This window comes from Thunnus maccoyii, chromosome 9, assembly GCF_910596095.1.
Source record: "Thunnus maccoyii chromosome 9, fThuMac1.1, whole genome shotgun sequence".
In the NCBI taxonomy this organism is placed as follows: Eukaryota; Metazoa; Chordata; class Actinopteri; order Scombriformes; family Scombridae; genus Thunnus; species Thunnus maccoyii.
This window is the reverse complement of record NC_056541.1, coordinates 27,158,369-27,173,173: the sequence shown is the minus strand read 5'-3', so window position 1 is coordinate 27,173,173 and position 14,805 is coordinate 27,158,369. Positions and strand designations below refer to the sequence as shown.

Genomic DNA, 14,805 nt, shown 5'->3' with positions numbered 1-14,805 from the left:
GAAAATTACACATTGCGTGTCTAAGTTACACAGATATTGCGATGTGTCATAGTCTTGTAAACTCTTGCAAATTCCAGAATCATCTTGTGTTGTTATCATTGTGTCATCGTCGCAGGCAAATTTTTGTAACGGCGTTAGTGTCATACAGTTATTCCCAACCCTTGTAACAGAATATAAAGGCTGAATCTCTAATGATATTGGTCATAATGCTGCTGTAATGCCAGGCCCTCTCTCTGCTCAGTAATCGTGAGGAGTCCCGGTGTGTTCTCTCAGGCACGGTGTTACCTCTACCCTCCTCCTCCCCGCCCAACACACCGCACACTTGCTTACATATTCTTCCACCCACTCACACACTCACTCTCTACAAAGCTCCAGAGAAAATGAATGTCCTCGTTGCTACATTTCAGACAAACGTAAATCCATCCTTGTTTTGAACTGATATAGTCTCTTTAGAACGAGCTGTCCTGTTAGATTTGACTGCTTGAATGGAACTTTGCTCATAGGTAGGCCTCGGTGTCTCGTTATATTAGGTTAGGACAGTCTTCTAGGGAGGAGTTACACTTGTATTACGTGCCTCGGTTTGATGTATGACTCAAACATTTGTGTGTTCAGCTGTGCAATGTGCTGTAGGTGGAGCTCCACTCAGGAGAACCTTTTTTTTTTGTTGTGTTTTTTTTTTTTTTTTCTGAGGGGAGGAGTGTTGGCCCAATGAATACATTTGTAGAAGTTGATATTTTGATTTGCATGTTGGAGGGTTAACTCTGGCTGCCAGTATGTTTTCCATTGCCTTCCTCAGCCCTGTGGTCGGTTGAGCTTTCCTTTTTTCAACATTTTTTTTTTTCCCTCACTCACACAACAGGAATCAGGAAAAGCAAGGTGTGTTTGCTTAGTATGTTTATGGTGACCAGCAGGAGAGACACGACCAGAGTTGAAAGAGAGGAAAGGAAGAAGGTGAGGGCTGTTGCGCTCAGTGTGCACGCAGCACAATCTTGCCTTTTCAGGCAACACTGTTCTTCAGCCTGTGTTTTCTGTGGTTGATGGGGGCTTTACTTAATACAAGCCTGTTCTTTTTTTCCTCAAGTTTTTTTGTGTTATTCTTCTCTGTTGGTGTGCCATCGTCTTGATGCAACCCACTACATTGATGTGGTAGCACTCAGTTCATTTTTTCAGCCAGTTTATGTTCTCTTGTTCTTTTCCTGTTGCTCTGTCTTCAGGGTGATCACACTCTACCCCTCCCCCTGGCTCTTATTCGCTCTACTCATCTCCTCTCTCTGTTGCACTCGTTCTGTTTCCTCATTACTCTCTCTCTCTCTCTCACTCCTCTGTTTGTGTGTTTATTGTGTGGGTGTGCATTAATGGGCGGGAGTTTCTCTGCTTGCCTGTGATTGGCTGGTAAAGACCTACAAGGATTGGCTGTACGCTGTGTATAGTGCGAGTGAAAGGAAGGGAGGGGGTTTGGGGGTTGGGGGGGGGAACTCTAGCGGGCTGAGGTCAGGGGAGAGCGGAGATAGAGTGCGTGGGTGTTTTTGTTTTGAGATGGCAGGGTTTGAAAGCAGGAGAGGAACGAGTCAGCTTGTCTGTCAGTGGCATACTGAGCTTATAGGCCCTGACTCCAGCGCTGTTTCTCCTCTTACCAAGGCAGCTGCCATTCTCTCTTTCTTCTTCTATTCCTGTTCTGCTGTGTGCAGCTGTGCTTCCCTCTGTTCCTCTTCTGCAGCTCACGCTGCCCTAGCACCCAAATGCAGCCCACCCCTTGCTCTCTGAGCGTGAGCCTCTTTCAGGGTGGAGGCGCTGCCAGGGCTGCTGGTGCTGCTACCGCCAGCAGGAAACTGTCCAAAAGAATACTAACACAGGCACCGTGGAGTAGCTTTCTTTGGTGATGGTGAGTCGCTTCTCTCTTTCCCTCCAGACTTTTATAAAATCGAGCACAAGTTCTTCTTACTGTTTATAGAAGCAGAGTTCTCGTGTCATTTTATGATAGTTGGTGCTATACTTAGAGTGAAGTCTGTTTTAATCAGGGGTACTCCTGTGGATTGGTACAGAACTGCAAGAGAAACTGCTTTTTAAATAGTCATCCTAAGGGTTCTTTAGTTCTGATTTCTGCATATCACATAGACTAATGTAGAAAGATATTAAATGACACCACCCACCTGCCAAATGCTCGTAGCAGTGGCAGGTAACCAGCCATCTTGGATTTTTTAAAAAGCTTTCATTCTAAAGTTGCACTTTGTCATAAATGTGATATTGTAGTTACTGGTAAACTGCAATAATGACTGCCGGTTGCTACAAGACACGTTAATGCTCACTTTGTTCAACTTTCCTGCACTTAGTAAGTTTTACCATGGATGATATTTTGGGCCTGAGCCCTTCCTGTCATTGATGGCATGTAGAGACATGTAGATGAAGTAGATAAGACAACAGGTATGGGGCTTCCCGCTAAAATGTTGTAATGTAACAGCCAGCATTTTGCTTTGGCTCAGGCTTTTACACAAGGATGTAGAGGCGCAATCATGTTGTAGTCACTGCTCTTCATCCTCTATTTTTGTCACGCTGCAACAATTAACCCTTTAAGTTGCTGTTTTGTAATACTTTAATGATGTTATGTCCACCGTCTAATTGCCCTCTTCATCCTCAAACAAAACAATCCATTTGAACCTGAAAACGGAAGAAAGGGGCAGATTCCATTTGTACCAAAGAAGCCTCTTGTCACATATTTATCCCTCGTTCATCCCTCGTTTGCTGTGCATCGTAATCTCTGTCAGATTCTCGCGTGATGTATTGGCCACATCTGTGCCAAAGCTGTTGCTCCAGATATCAAGCAGCGGTCATATTTTCTCTCAGAAAAAAAAAAAAAGATGTTTAAATCATTTCAGTTAAAGTCTTACCAATCTGCTTTAGCTGTTGTGCTACAGCATAATCTGTGTAAAGCCATGGCTCTGCTTTCCCTAAACAGATTTGCCGTGGTTGGATGGGTCTCTGATGAAGAACAACTCTCTTCCATTAGAGATGTTTTTCTAAGTGAACGGAGCCCACCCCCTCATCATACTTGTCCCACTCCTGTTGGAGGCTTTTGGTAATCTGTGCATCGAAAGGTTAAAACCTTCCCAAGCCCTTGATTGCGTCATATAATAATAAATCTTCTCATTTTCACACAGGCGTCGGAGCCATATGCTTGTTCTTTAAAATGTTTTATTGACCACTGCCTCTAAATTTGGGTTATTACACCCATTGGAGTTAGACTCTGTAACATCATCATTAAATTGTTTAATAAATATTGTGAGCATCAGAGATTTAGTCCTAAATTATTGTCAAGAAATGTGATGAGGAACATGGGATGAATAAATTAAAGACATACTTGATGGAGGGGGGGGGGGGCTATGAGTTACAGATGAGGTGTGGGTTTTCTGGGTTGAGTGCATGTCTTATTTTTGTTGGCACTTTATCAGTAGGCTGGAAGTCCGTCTTCAGGGATGTAATATATTTGATGGGTTTACTTTGCCTTTCTTTCCCCCTGCTTTGTTCCTCTCCAGAGGCTTGGAAAATGTCATCTGACAGTCTGTAGCAGTCTATTAGGAGCATCAGTCTCCCCAGTGCCTTCAGTAGCTGATAAAGCCATCTCATTTGTTTTGTTCCATCATGATATTGTCATCTTTGTTTTGTCTCACACACATTTTCGGGGGGCCAGAAGCAGCGCTCTGTGCCATGTGCTTTCTGACTGTACACAGCCTAGGCCACCATCTGCACTCGCATTGATAGCTTCAGAGTGCAGAACCTCGCGTGCTTCACCTGCGGAGAGGACATGTGCTCACTGAAAAGGTGGACTCGTCCATCAAAAAACACCTCATCACGACTTCTGCAAAGGAAGCCTGGGTTTGTTGGCAGCCAGTCTGCTGGTCTGTTGAATTGCGTGGACAAAACTGAGCACTAATGAGGCTTCCTATCATGTGTGCCCAGAGAGAAAGCTCCCCATCCCTCCCTCCCCTGCTCCTACATGGCCAGCCAGTCTGCAAAAAACTCTCCTGCAGCCTTTCCATCCCCTCATTAGGGCTTTCTTCTTTGAATGCCATGTTTTTAACTCACATTAATTTCCCTTGCTTTCTCCTCTGCTTTCTTTCCTGTTGAGTTTTTCCATGTCTCCTTGTTAATTGTTTCTGTGTGCCATACGCTCCACAAGCGTTTGAAAACCAGGGGTCGCAGCTGAGAGCAGCTTATAAAAATATAAACTTTCAGAAATTGAAAAATTAGTTGGTTTGTTGATGTCCGTTAACACAACCAGTGACATGTAGGCATTTCCTCATAGACACCATTCAGCCTTCTTGCTGAGTTTTGAATAATGTTTTGAAATCCTGCTAAACTAAAAGTCCAGGCCACACCAACAGTGTCCATGCTATTTTGAAAACAATAATATTTTGTTTATTATTTGTAGCACAGTCATGCGTAACTGCTGATTCTGCTTCTTTTTTTATTCTCCTCTTCACCTCCAGGGCATCTGGCGTATTCCAGTAGATGAGATTGATCGCCCAGGAAGTTTTGCATCTCATATGAACCGATCCATTGTCCTCTTGCTGGAGGTGCTGTCTCAGCTTAAGGATCACGATACTCTGCTGAAAGTCTCTTTCATGCTGCAGAGAACCCCTGACCAGGGAAAGTAAGGACCAACTTCCTGTTGAACTGCTGTTTTTGTTATGGTTTATGTATTTGCTCCTTGACATCTCTCCTCCCTCTCTTTCTCCTTCTCTCTCTCTTCCTCCATCTAGGAAGTATTTACGGGATGTTGATCGCCAGGTTTTGGCCAAGAGAGCATTTTTCCTAAATGTAAAAGTCCTGGAGGACAATCTGAACAGTCTCACAGGGGTAAGGAAGCACAACTCACTGTACATACACACTGAGAGCTGAGAGCCACTCAGAGTTTTAGACGTCTGGCATGCACCCACTTCATGTTTTGACAGGTTCTGTTCTCTTTCAGGTGTCTGAGCAGCTTCCCAAAGCGCCTGCGCCCTCCATGGGGGAGATGACCACAACAGACGCATCCAACAGGCCCGATTCAGAGGACAGCAAACATGCGCTTCCTAAGAAGCCTGAGCTCACAGAGGGAGCGTGTGCAACTGACTCAGGGCCCAGGGAAGCCTCACAGGCTCAACTCACCCAGACCCCACCATCTACAGATAAAGGAAGTAAAGTTCTAGAGAGCTACCCTGGGAAGGTGGAGGCTGCTGGGAGCGAGGGGCACAGAACAGGGCCAGAGGAACCCATGGAGCTGGACACTAGCCACTGGAGGAGGCCCTCTACGACCACAGATTCTCAGGGCAACCAAACAGAAACTGAGACCTCCCTGAGTGTTGGGGAGCCCCAGCAGAAAGTGACTGACAGTTGCCGGACACCAGAGCTGTCTCTGGAAGAGCTAAGTATTAGTTCCAGGCAGCAGCAACTCCAAGCCTCAGCAACCAAGGTAGCTGTGGCAACCAGTGGGACTGATCAGGGGTTACTACGAAGGCCCAACAGAAAAAGAAAGCTTCTAGAGGATGTGGAGTCTGGAAAAACCCTTCTGCTTGATGCATACAGAGTGTGGCAGCAAGGCCAGAAAGTCATGACCTATGACCTGGGCCGCATTGAGAAGATCATGTCAGAGACGTATATGCTCATAAAACAGGTAAACCTCTTCACAATGTACCAAGCAAGATGTCTCTGCTGTGTACACACAGGCTCTGTTTGAATTTTTCATATTCTGCAAAGTCATACATGCTTTATATGAGCCCTCCCAAAATAAATTAGGCTTGGGAAACCCCTCGTCTAACTGAATTAGTAACAAAAACACCCACTGTAGAATAGGGACTTTCCCCTTTTTCTGTTTTCAAACAACGACAAATCCGGCTCATAAAGTGCGGTGTGCTTACCCAAATTCAACCCCTGTGACTTTGGTCTTGTTGCTGTTATTCTTCCTGAAACAGGTTGCTGATTCTAAATGTAGCCCTGTTGGGTATTTTTAAGAAGAAATTTGGATTTTTTTTTTTTAACATTACGTCAAGAGGATGAGGGGAACTGCTGTAGCTCACTCTTTGCAGCTAGTTTTTTAATTTGTTAAAATGCTGCATCTCATCACTGCATTCCTGCAATTTTAAAAGTGGCTAAAAGTGGCTCAGAGGTTGCATTTTTCAGGCGAGTGCTAAATCTAGTGTCCAAGTCAGCCAGCATACAAATCCTATTGAATGGTGAAACACTAATGTAATGGCTGTGGAACTGATGCCAAAAAAAATGAAAATTCACCGTGGCATAGTGCTGTCACTGAAGTAAAAGTCCAACTGAATCCTATTAAGATTATTGAAAAATTTCAGGACTTTGGTCTGTTAAGTGTGTATATTTTGAGAATATGTAGTAATTTATGACTACTCATATTTCATATTAGAAGCTGGTAAGGTCCTGCTATCATATTATGTTAAATTCTTCAATGATTTTTAAGTTTCTCTTCTAAGGATGTGTAAAAGTAGAAAGATGTGTCTCTCTTTCTCCACAGCAAAAGTGTTTGAGAGTTAGTCTAACTTAGTGCTTTCTCAGGCTTTAATGGTGTCATCGCAGAGCAGCCCACATCAGCTTATATAGCCATATTGAGCTGCAGATCAATGTTGGCACCAAAAGAAGTTGCCATGTCATTGGCTGTGTAATGCCAGAGAGCAGTAGCTGGAGTGGGAGGGCAGTAGAGGAGGAGAAAGAAGAAATCTGAGGCGATAAGCCAACTTCAGCAGCTTTTGTTCTTTTTTTAGGCACTAGGTTACAGCTAAGATTTTTTGCCTGTGTTCTTTAAGAGATGGCAAAGAGAGGGTTTTCTCAGACACACCCATAAGAGAGAGTAGCCAGAACCAGCAGTGACATGTTTCCTGTCACCAAATGAGTTATGTAATTAATATGTTTGGACGTTTTCCAGAAGCATCTTCTGATTGTGCACCTACTTGCACAAACTGCAGATGCTTTGTGGTTTTATGGTCTGCTGCATTGCACGGCTGCACATCGTCGTACATTAAACCTCTACCTTTTTCATTCGGCTTTATATTTTGTCAGTACGTCTGCATATTTCAGTCATTTATTTTGGCTCTCCTAAGGCGGTAAAAGTCAAAGACCCGCTAAATTGTGTGTTCTAAACAGAAGGAGCATTTCATATCATCAAAATATTTTCAACTTGACAAGTAATGCATAAAGGCTGCTCAGTTTTACCCGTAAAGAGGCTCAGCTATGCATTATCATGCTAGCAGCCCTTTCACATTTCACAGCCCTGAGCATCGCCTCAGAATGTGTTCAAATGACAGCTCTCGAACGCTATCAAACACTGTCTGGTAATGACAGTGTAGCTTTTCCTCCATCTCTGAAAAGCCATGTTGGTCCTCCAAACCCTCCCCAAGGCTTTTCCATCTGAGGCCTGATACAGCCAGCACCACTTATTCTCATGATAGAGAAAATCAAATGACGTTAAAAGGTTATTTAAGTCCAAAATACAAAGATACAATTGAATATGCAGTGTCACATTGAGTAAATTGTTTCATTGTAGAGAAATGTCAAATAGTAATCGTGATGTGATACTCTTATGGCTGCATATCGGTACTCGATATCTTTTAAGGGATCGACGGAAATAACCCAATACAAAGTAGTATTGAAACTTCTCCAGTCAAATGATACCCGCATTTGATCCTTTTTGTACCCAGATCTAGAAGAAAATGAACATTTATATGGTTTTGCTGACAGCTATTGGTATCAGTATCATTTTTAGGGTACTGGTATTTGTACTGGTATTATTTTTATAATTATTTAAATACTTTATAATATAATTTTTTAAATGATACCCAGCCTTAGATACTGTGATACTCATCACTGACAGGTGTTTATGGTTTGACAAGGAAGGTTTGCAGCCAAGCTAGACGTGTTAGACAATTGAAAGTGGAGGGCTGTCCTCTGTGATACACCGGAGCTTGACTCAGTCCATTTTAAAAGTTGACACAATTTGAAAACTAGAATGAGGCTGCTATAAAAATCCCTCCCTCTGGGGGTCTCTGAACCACTGCGTACAACAGGCTGCTGGAGGGAACATAACAGCTGTGTGAACAAGATTACCGCTAAGTGTACGATGTTGTGCTGTAGCTAAGCTTGCCAACTCCCACACACCACACACACACCACACATCCACTAGCAGTTCTGGGCCTTAATGTGAGCCTCTCTTTACTGGCGCCATGATCAGTCAGCCATTTAGAGGATCTCGCAAGAAACCCTACTGGCTCTGATACAGAATCCGAAATTCTAATAATTTGTTTATTTTTTTTGTTTGTGCTATGTGCACACCTGGAGCACTCAAACTGTGCAAATGAATATTACAGACCTCAGAAATACTGTATATGTAAAATACTGAGCATCTATTTGCATTCAAGGATGAATTTACAGTAGTGCAAGTTGTAATAAATAGAAGAGAAAGAGAAAGTTACAACACTGTGGAATATGAACTGCAGCATGTGTAGATACAACGCGTTGCTCTGCCCTAATGTCCTTGTTCTCCTTGTTCTCTTGCTCAGGTTGATGAGGATGTAGCTCTGGACCAAGCTGTGAAGTTCTGCCAGATACAGTTGGCCACTTCTGCCCAAAGACAGGTAAAACAACTCTGCATGCTCATCTGCCATCTGACTGCTGCCTCTACAATTCTCCTCCCCTGTGTAGTCAAGCTCATAGTGAATTCATACAGACAGCTAAATGCACATCATGTCTATTCCAGTGTTGCTCACGTTCATGCCAAAAACTTCTTATCTACCCTGAACTGACTGCAGTGGTTTTGGATAGTAATGCTTCCATAATTTAAGGCTTTACTCAAAGGATGTTAATCACAGAGCAACCCTATTTTTTCCACTAAACAAATATGCAGAAAATATAGACATGTATTCAGTCATGAAATTAGCATACCAACATTATGTTTTTGATTGCCGTAGGTAAAGGTTTAACCAGACAATTTCTGATCATCTGCAACCATCTCAGCACTAAATTGACCCCCTCAGGATTAAAGTCTGGTCTCTTACATGGCAATTTACTAGCCAAGCTAAAATTATCCATCTTAAAGGTCCTGATGTAGTACACCCCACCCATCTGCCAATCCAAGTAGGTTAAATGCAACTTTATTTGTCAGATATTAAGCTCAAAATATCCTTAAACAACAGATATTCTGTTGTTGTATATGTGGAGAATTATCATACAGCATCTGTAGTCAAATATGCTAAACTATTGAGTAACTTGGTAATTCCCAGACTTATTCAAGTCTATCCTGCTCCAGCCTGCCAGCACTAAATATAGCTCAGAGTGTGGTGTGAACGCTTCATGTCGTCCCTTCAGCCTCACTTAGCAGTTGCCAAACTTGTCACCGGTTTCATTTGAGCGTCGGTATGCGTGTTGCTTATTTGCACATGCATGCTGTAAATGTGTGTGTGATTTTAACAGGAAATTACAGATACCGAATTCATTAAACAAGTATGTATAGTTGCATGAATAAAAAACTAAATGTTCTAAACTAAATGTTCATTTATAGTTTATTGAAGGAGCTAGTGCTCAACCAGCGATCACCACAGAGATCAGCAGCTTTGTCTTTACTACTCATATTCCTCATCCAATCATTAGTCGCTCTGCCTCATCCTGTGCCTGTGACTCCCCTTTCCTCTCATCCCTCCTCCTGCCCACACAGTCATCAAGGGTCTCTCTGCCCACATCCTGTTGTCACGGTGATATTCTCCGAACCTCAGGCTCATGAAAAGTAGCTGTGGGCAAAATGAATCTGTTTTTCTAGTTCAGTCATCATATCATGTTATTCTAATGCACGAGTCTTTTGTTATCTTTGTTCGTTTTGTGCGTTTATTCGTTTGTCTAATTTTCACACATAAACACACGGCATAGAGATGAAGCACAAGAATGCATTTATACAGAGCTACAAGCCACTTTTCTCAAATGTGTGAAATCCTGGATTGAAACATGGAAGGAACTGGAACATTATTTTACTGAGCCAGCTATGTGGGCACTGTTGCTCATTTTCCAATCCCTGTGTACTTATATGTACATAGGTAAATATTTAAATGCACTTTCTAACTGTACTGTGATTTTACCCGCTGGTTTTTAAATTGGTGTATGATATATTAAATTGCATTTAATTTACATGCAATTATAATTTACCTTAAAATTAAATAAGCTTCAAGCAGATTTTCTTATGCTTCAGGAACTCCATACCAAAACAGATTCAAGAAGAAACTGCTTTACTGTTGACAAAACAATCCAAACAAATAATCTGCAGTGAAATTAAATTTTTTAAAAAAGTCTTGAGGGTGAAAATTGTCCACAAAAAGAAATTAAAATCAAATAAGCTGCAGTTGCAGAATGGCAACTTCAAACTCCTCAAAATAAAAACCTATTTAGATTTGAATAATTAAGATCATTTGTTTAATTTGTTTCTTAATTGGTGGCTAATAGATTTTTAAACATCACATATTTGGAGCTGACTAGTGTATATATTCACAGGGTATACACGGCATAATTGCTGACTCGTGAGATATTATGATAATTAGCTTGCATGCGGTGACTCTGTGTGTTCCCGTAAGCTCATGATACTAATAAGATAGTGTACTACTGCACACAGGCTTGTTCTGCAGTCTAACCTAACAGCTGGTCATGTGTAATTATTGTGCCACTTGCTCATGTCGTGGTTTGCGTTTGGTTGCACTCGTATGTAGTGTGAGTCAGAAATGTGAGTGGGCACCTCGGAGTTCTCAGCTCAGAGATATGAGAAATTCTTGCCTGTTTCTTATAGACTCGCATTCTTTCAAGCCCCCACAAGTGCAGTGTGAGATCTGCCCCTTTAGTGCTCAGCCGGAAAATCGGTTGTGTTGAGCTCTGGGTGTTGTTTCTTCCCTCAGTTTTATGCCTTATCAGGAAAGCATGTCACGGTTGGATGACATTTTCTCCTTATTGCTGTCACGTAATCAATGTCTGATATATGTAAATAATTTTCCTGGTTTTTGCTTCTCTCCTTGGGTAGATGGTGTAGCTTTTCAATGAGACTTTATGTTATCACTCCAGTGCCACTCCTTGTTTATCAGCAGGCTTTGAAGAATATTGAGGCTTCACTTATCAAAGAATATGGACATCTGCTTCATAAAGGAGCTCCAGTGACTGTCGGTCCCATTTGGGCAGGCAATTAAATTAAAATGTTTGGTTTGCCGGCCTTTCAATTGTGTTGGAAAGATGACCAAACCTGTACGCAACATCTAATCTGATTTAAAGCCCAATCTCGATAATTGCAAAGAACCATCTTTCAGTTCAGACTGTCAGACCTCAGTTTGGCTGCCAGCAGCCCACTTGCATCCCACACCGAACACCCGAGGAATCTGCGGGCTGGCTGCATGTTGTGTGCTGCAATTTTTTTCTCAGGTACTGTGTTTCTCTAATGCGCACGGTTCAGCTGACTCGTTGGTGTCATTGTTGGCGATGTTTAATTCATGAGATATGAATCATCAGAGCTAGCCTCGGAGCTGGTGCGTGCTTGAGGCTGCTCTGTTGCTCTGTGTTGGGCTGAAGGATCTGTTGCTGTCTAAGGTTTTGGAAGGCTACTCTGTTTGTTTGATTTGCCTGCACTCTGCAGTGTGAATCCCGTAGGGAGCTTGATCATACACAGCTCTGATTCAGAGCACAATTTGACTTCGACTCCCAGCAGAGAGCCTGAGAAAATAGTATGAGAGCTCTGTCATAGCCAAATTATCTTGTGCTAACATAATGTATCTGTCAGAGCCCTCTTGTTATGACAGTAGAGGCTCTCAATATTTCCTCAAGGCTTTGAAAGCTTAAAAAAGAAAAAATTACATTTAATAATCAAATGTGCCTCTGACATAGAAGCGCTCTGTGTGGCAAATATGAAGCCAAATCTACTTTTTTTGTGTATATAATGAATGCAGTACAATTCTGTGCAGACTTTCACCGGATATTAAATTCATTATTTCTTTGTACATATAACTGAAGAAGTGCACATACAGGCTTAGAAAGGCTGTTTTTCTTCCAACTTTCCATCCATTTTAAAATGAAAACTAGAGAAGGTGTATTCATTTCTTTTAACTGCTCCTCTGTGTTGCCATGACAGCGGCTGTGGGAGCAGGGCGGCTGTTGTAACAGGTTGTTTGTGCAGCTCTTGTGTTTGTAAGTGGTCCTCTAAAGGACAACCAGGAAAGTGGCACAGAGGGATGGAGTGTGGTGTAGAGCTGTGCTCCTCGCCCGGCACTCAACACAGAGTCCAGCACACAAGTAAGTCTCTAAACCTGAGGGGACGCCATCGCAACTCTGTAAAGGATATTACTTCTTATGTGGAAGAGCCGAGACTAAGAATGCAGATGTGTGTTGTTTTTAAAAGTGCAGCGGTATCGTCCGAGGCTCGTTCTGTTTGTTCAGCACAGAGTTTTCTCTCCAGGGAAGAGGAGGTACGGGGTCTCAGCAGTCCTCTTGAGCAAAGGAGTGTTAGCGCTGCAGATGGATCTCCAAGGTCAGTGACCCTTCCTCACCACTTCTGCTCTCCCTTTGTCTCCTACAGTCTGCCGGTGATGCTCCGACCACACCTAAGTACACCAAGGATCACCGAGACATCTTCTTCCCCGCCTCCCTGCCAACTCCGGTCTTGCTCAGCCACACCGCCTGCCACCCACTGTCCACCCAGGACAGCCAAGCCAAAGTGGTGTACGAGCCCCTGAGCAAGTTGTCCAGACCTCAAACCTCAAGCTTCCACGATCAGCCACAGCACAGAAGAGCAGCTAACCACCCTGCTGCAGTTATGCCCTTCCTACCACACACAGGTACAGTGGCCTCCACCCAAACACATCTGACCACTAGATGGCTGTTTAGTGTTTTCCACAATTTAACGAACTTACATGTAAATAACAGTTATTGCACGCTCTGATACTGGAAAGATTTTAGAAGTAAGATGTTCTGTTTGTTGAAATCGAGTTGTAAAAACTTTAGTCCACTTGACCAGCAGGGGTCGCCTGTGGGCTTCCACAGATGTGTTACATAACAGCAGACACTGGCCTGGTTATATTTTTGCCTTTTGGGTTTTGTCAGTCCCCCAAACAAGAGTTTTAGGAATCAGTGTCCTCCAGAATGTGACTTTATTTTCTGCCTGCATGAGCTTCTGGAGGGGTTTGGCATAATTATTGCTGATCCTCATAATGAATATTCCAGTGGATAAATTAGCTGTTTATCCCATGTTGCAAATTGAAAGCTGAAATTCCTCCAGTGTTTTCACCCTGATATTCTAGCTGGCCTGAAACATTTACACAGCGGGGGATAAAATACCAACTCTACTCATGAGCTTGAATCTATTTGCAATGCTTAATATTTTAACCCTTTTAACAGTTTTCTTACTACATTTCTTGTTATTTGAGTTTATCACTCCTAGAATGTTTCTGTAATCACATCATCATATTTCTGTTTGAGGCCGTTAGAGGGCAGTAAACAGCATCTGGAGACTGTAGCCCCTTTCATTTCAGGCAGAAATATTGGCAGAAATGGAATAAAATATTCATAAGTATGTTTTCATTAGTGTATAATCCCATGAAAATAAGAATTGTCATGTTTTCGTCCCCTTAGAATGAACCCTTTATATCTACATAGGGAGCGGGTCCTCCTCCACAGAGCCCACCACTAAATCTTACACACTGGTTCTTTAAAAGCGGCTACTGAGTAAGGCCATCCTATTCTTTTTGAATCAGCTTTCAGATGAGCATTGAGTAACTGGAACTGTTAGATTTGGCTCTCACACAGACAGCTCAACTGTTATATCAGGTCATCGTCATTTTACTGTTATCTCTGGAAAGCTCAGTTTTACATCTGATATCTGCACAGTTGTTGCTTTTGAGATCTATGACCCCAAGGAAGATTATAGAGATATTAGCATGAAAAGAAAAGCCATTTATGATAAGTGGTGCGACACAATGCAGTACTAAAATGGTCAAATGAAGGGTACACACACACATTTAAGAGTTAATATGAAGCATATATATATTAACAGTTTTTCATGGTTCCCATCCACTCACAGTAAATAATATAAAAGTATATTTGTTGTTGTTGTATACTGTTTGTCCCTGTATTTAAAGACCTATCCATCAATTTGCGAATGACCACAGGTAACAAACTTGTGTCTGGAATTCTGGTCATGGATTGGACTTTTTTTTTTCAACTCTTAATTAATTATGTCTTTGACAAAATCAGTTCATATTCAGCTCCCTGCAAACATCATTCAAAATACAAAAGTAATTATGATTCTTATTATTAGAATATAACAAGTAATTCTTTAGTTTCACACATTTGGTCCTTGGTTTAATTTTATTGTGACATATTGAGCAAAATCTATATTAATGAGTTTGTGAGTGAAAAATCCCCCCAAAACAAAAGCACAAGCCTGTAATTAATTGGCTGTCAGGCCGGGCTCTCTGAAACACAGCAGTGCTCATTTTGTTTTTGCCTTAATTTGAAAGCAACAATGCTGCCTCACAGCAGACCTGAGGAAGCTTTATTTCACTCCATCCTATCGCCTTTTACATCAACACAGCAGCGAGTTAAGCAGGACTCATTAAAGGTCATGTGACGAGCTAAAACCTGTCGGCCTTGTCATCAACAAACCAGAAAAGAAATTGCAAGCATTTTTTCATCTGTAGGCACTGATTACATCTATGAATTGACTTCAGTAAAAGATGATATTGACTCTTCATTTGGATATATTAAGACATCTTCAACTTATTAAAACTTGGATGACCTTTAAAA

At 42.1% G+C, this 14,805-nt stretch overlaps 1 protein-coding gene across 4 annotated transcripts in view; it reads left to right on the top strand.

Moving 5' to 3' along the window:
- The window catches only part of cabin1 (calcineurin binding protein 1), a 39,113-nt gene that overhangs the window by 20,877 nt on the left and 3,431 nt on the right, over nucleotides 1–14,805 (top strand). For all 4 annotated transcript variants that reach the window (XM_042420914.1, XM_042420913.1, XM_042420911.1 and 1 more), the window contains 5 exons: nucleotides 4,485–4,648; nucleotides 4,758–4,854; nucleotides 4,967–5,650; nucleotides 8,550–8,624; nucleotides 12,581–12,839. In XM_042420914.1, the coding sequence (XP_042276848.1) occupies nucleotides 4,485–4,648; nucleotides 4,758–4,854; nucleotides 4,967–5,650; nucleotides 8,550–8,624; nucleotides 12,581–12,839 (1,279 nt within the window). The remainder of the gene's footprint in view (nucleotides 1–4,484; nucleotides 4,649–4,757; nucleotides 4,855–4,966; nucleotides 5,651–8,549; nucleotides 8,625–12,580; nucleotides 12,840–14,805) is intronic.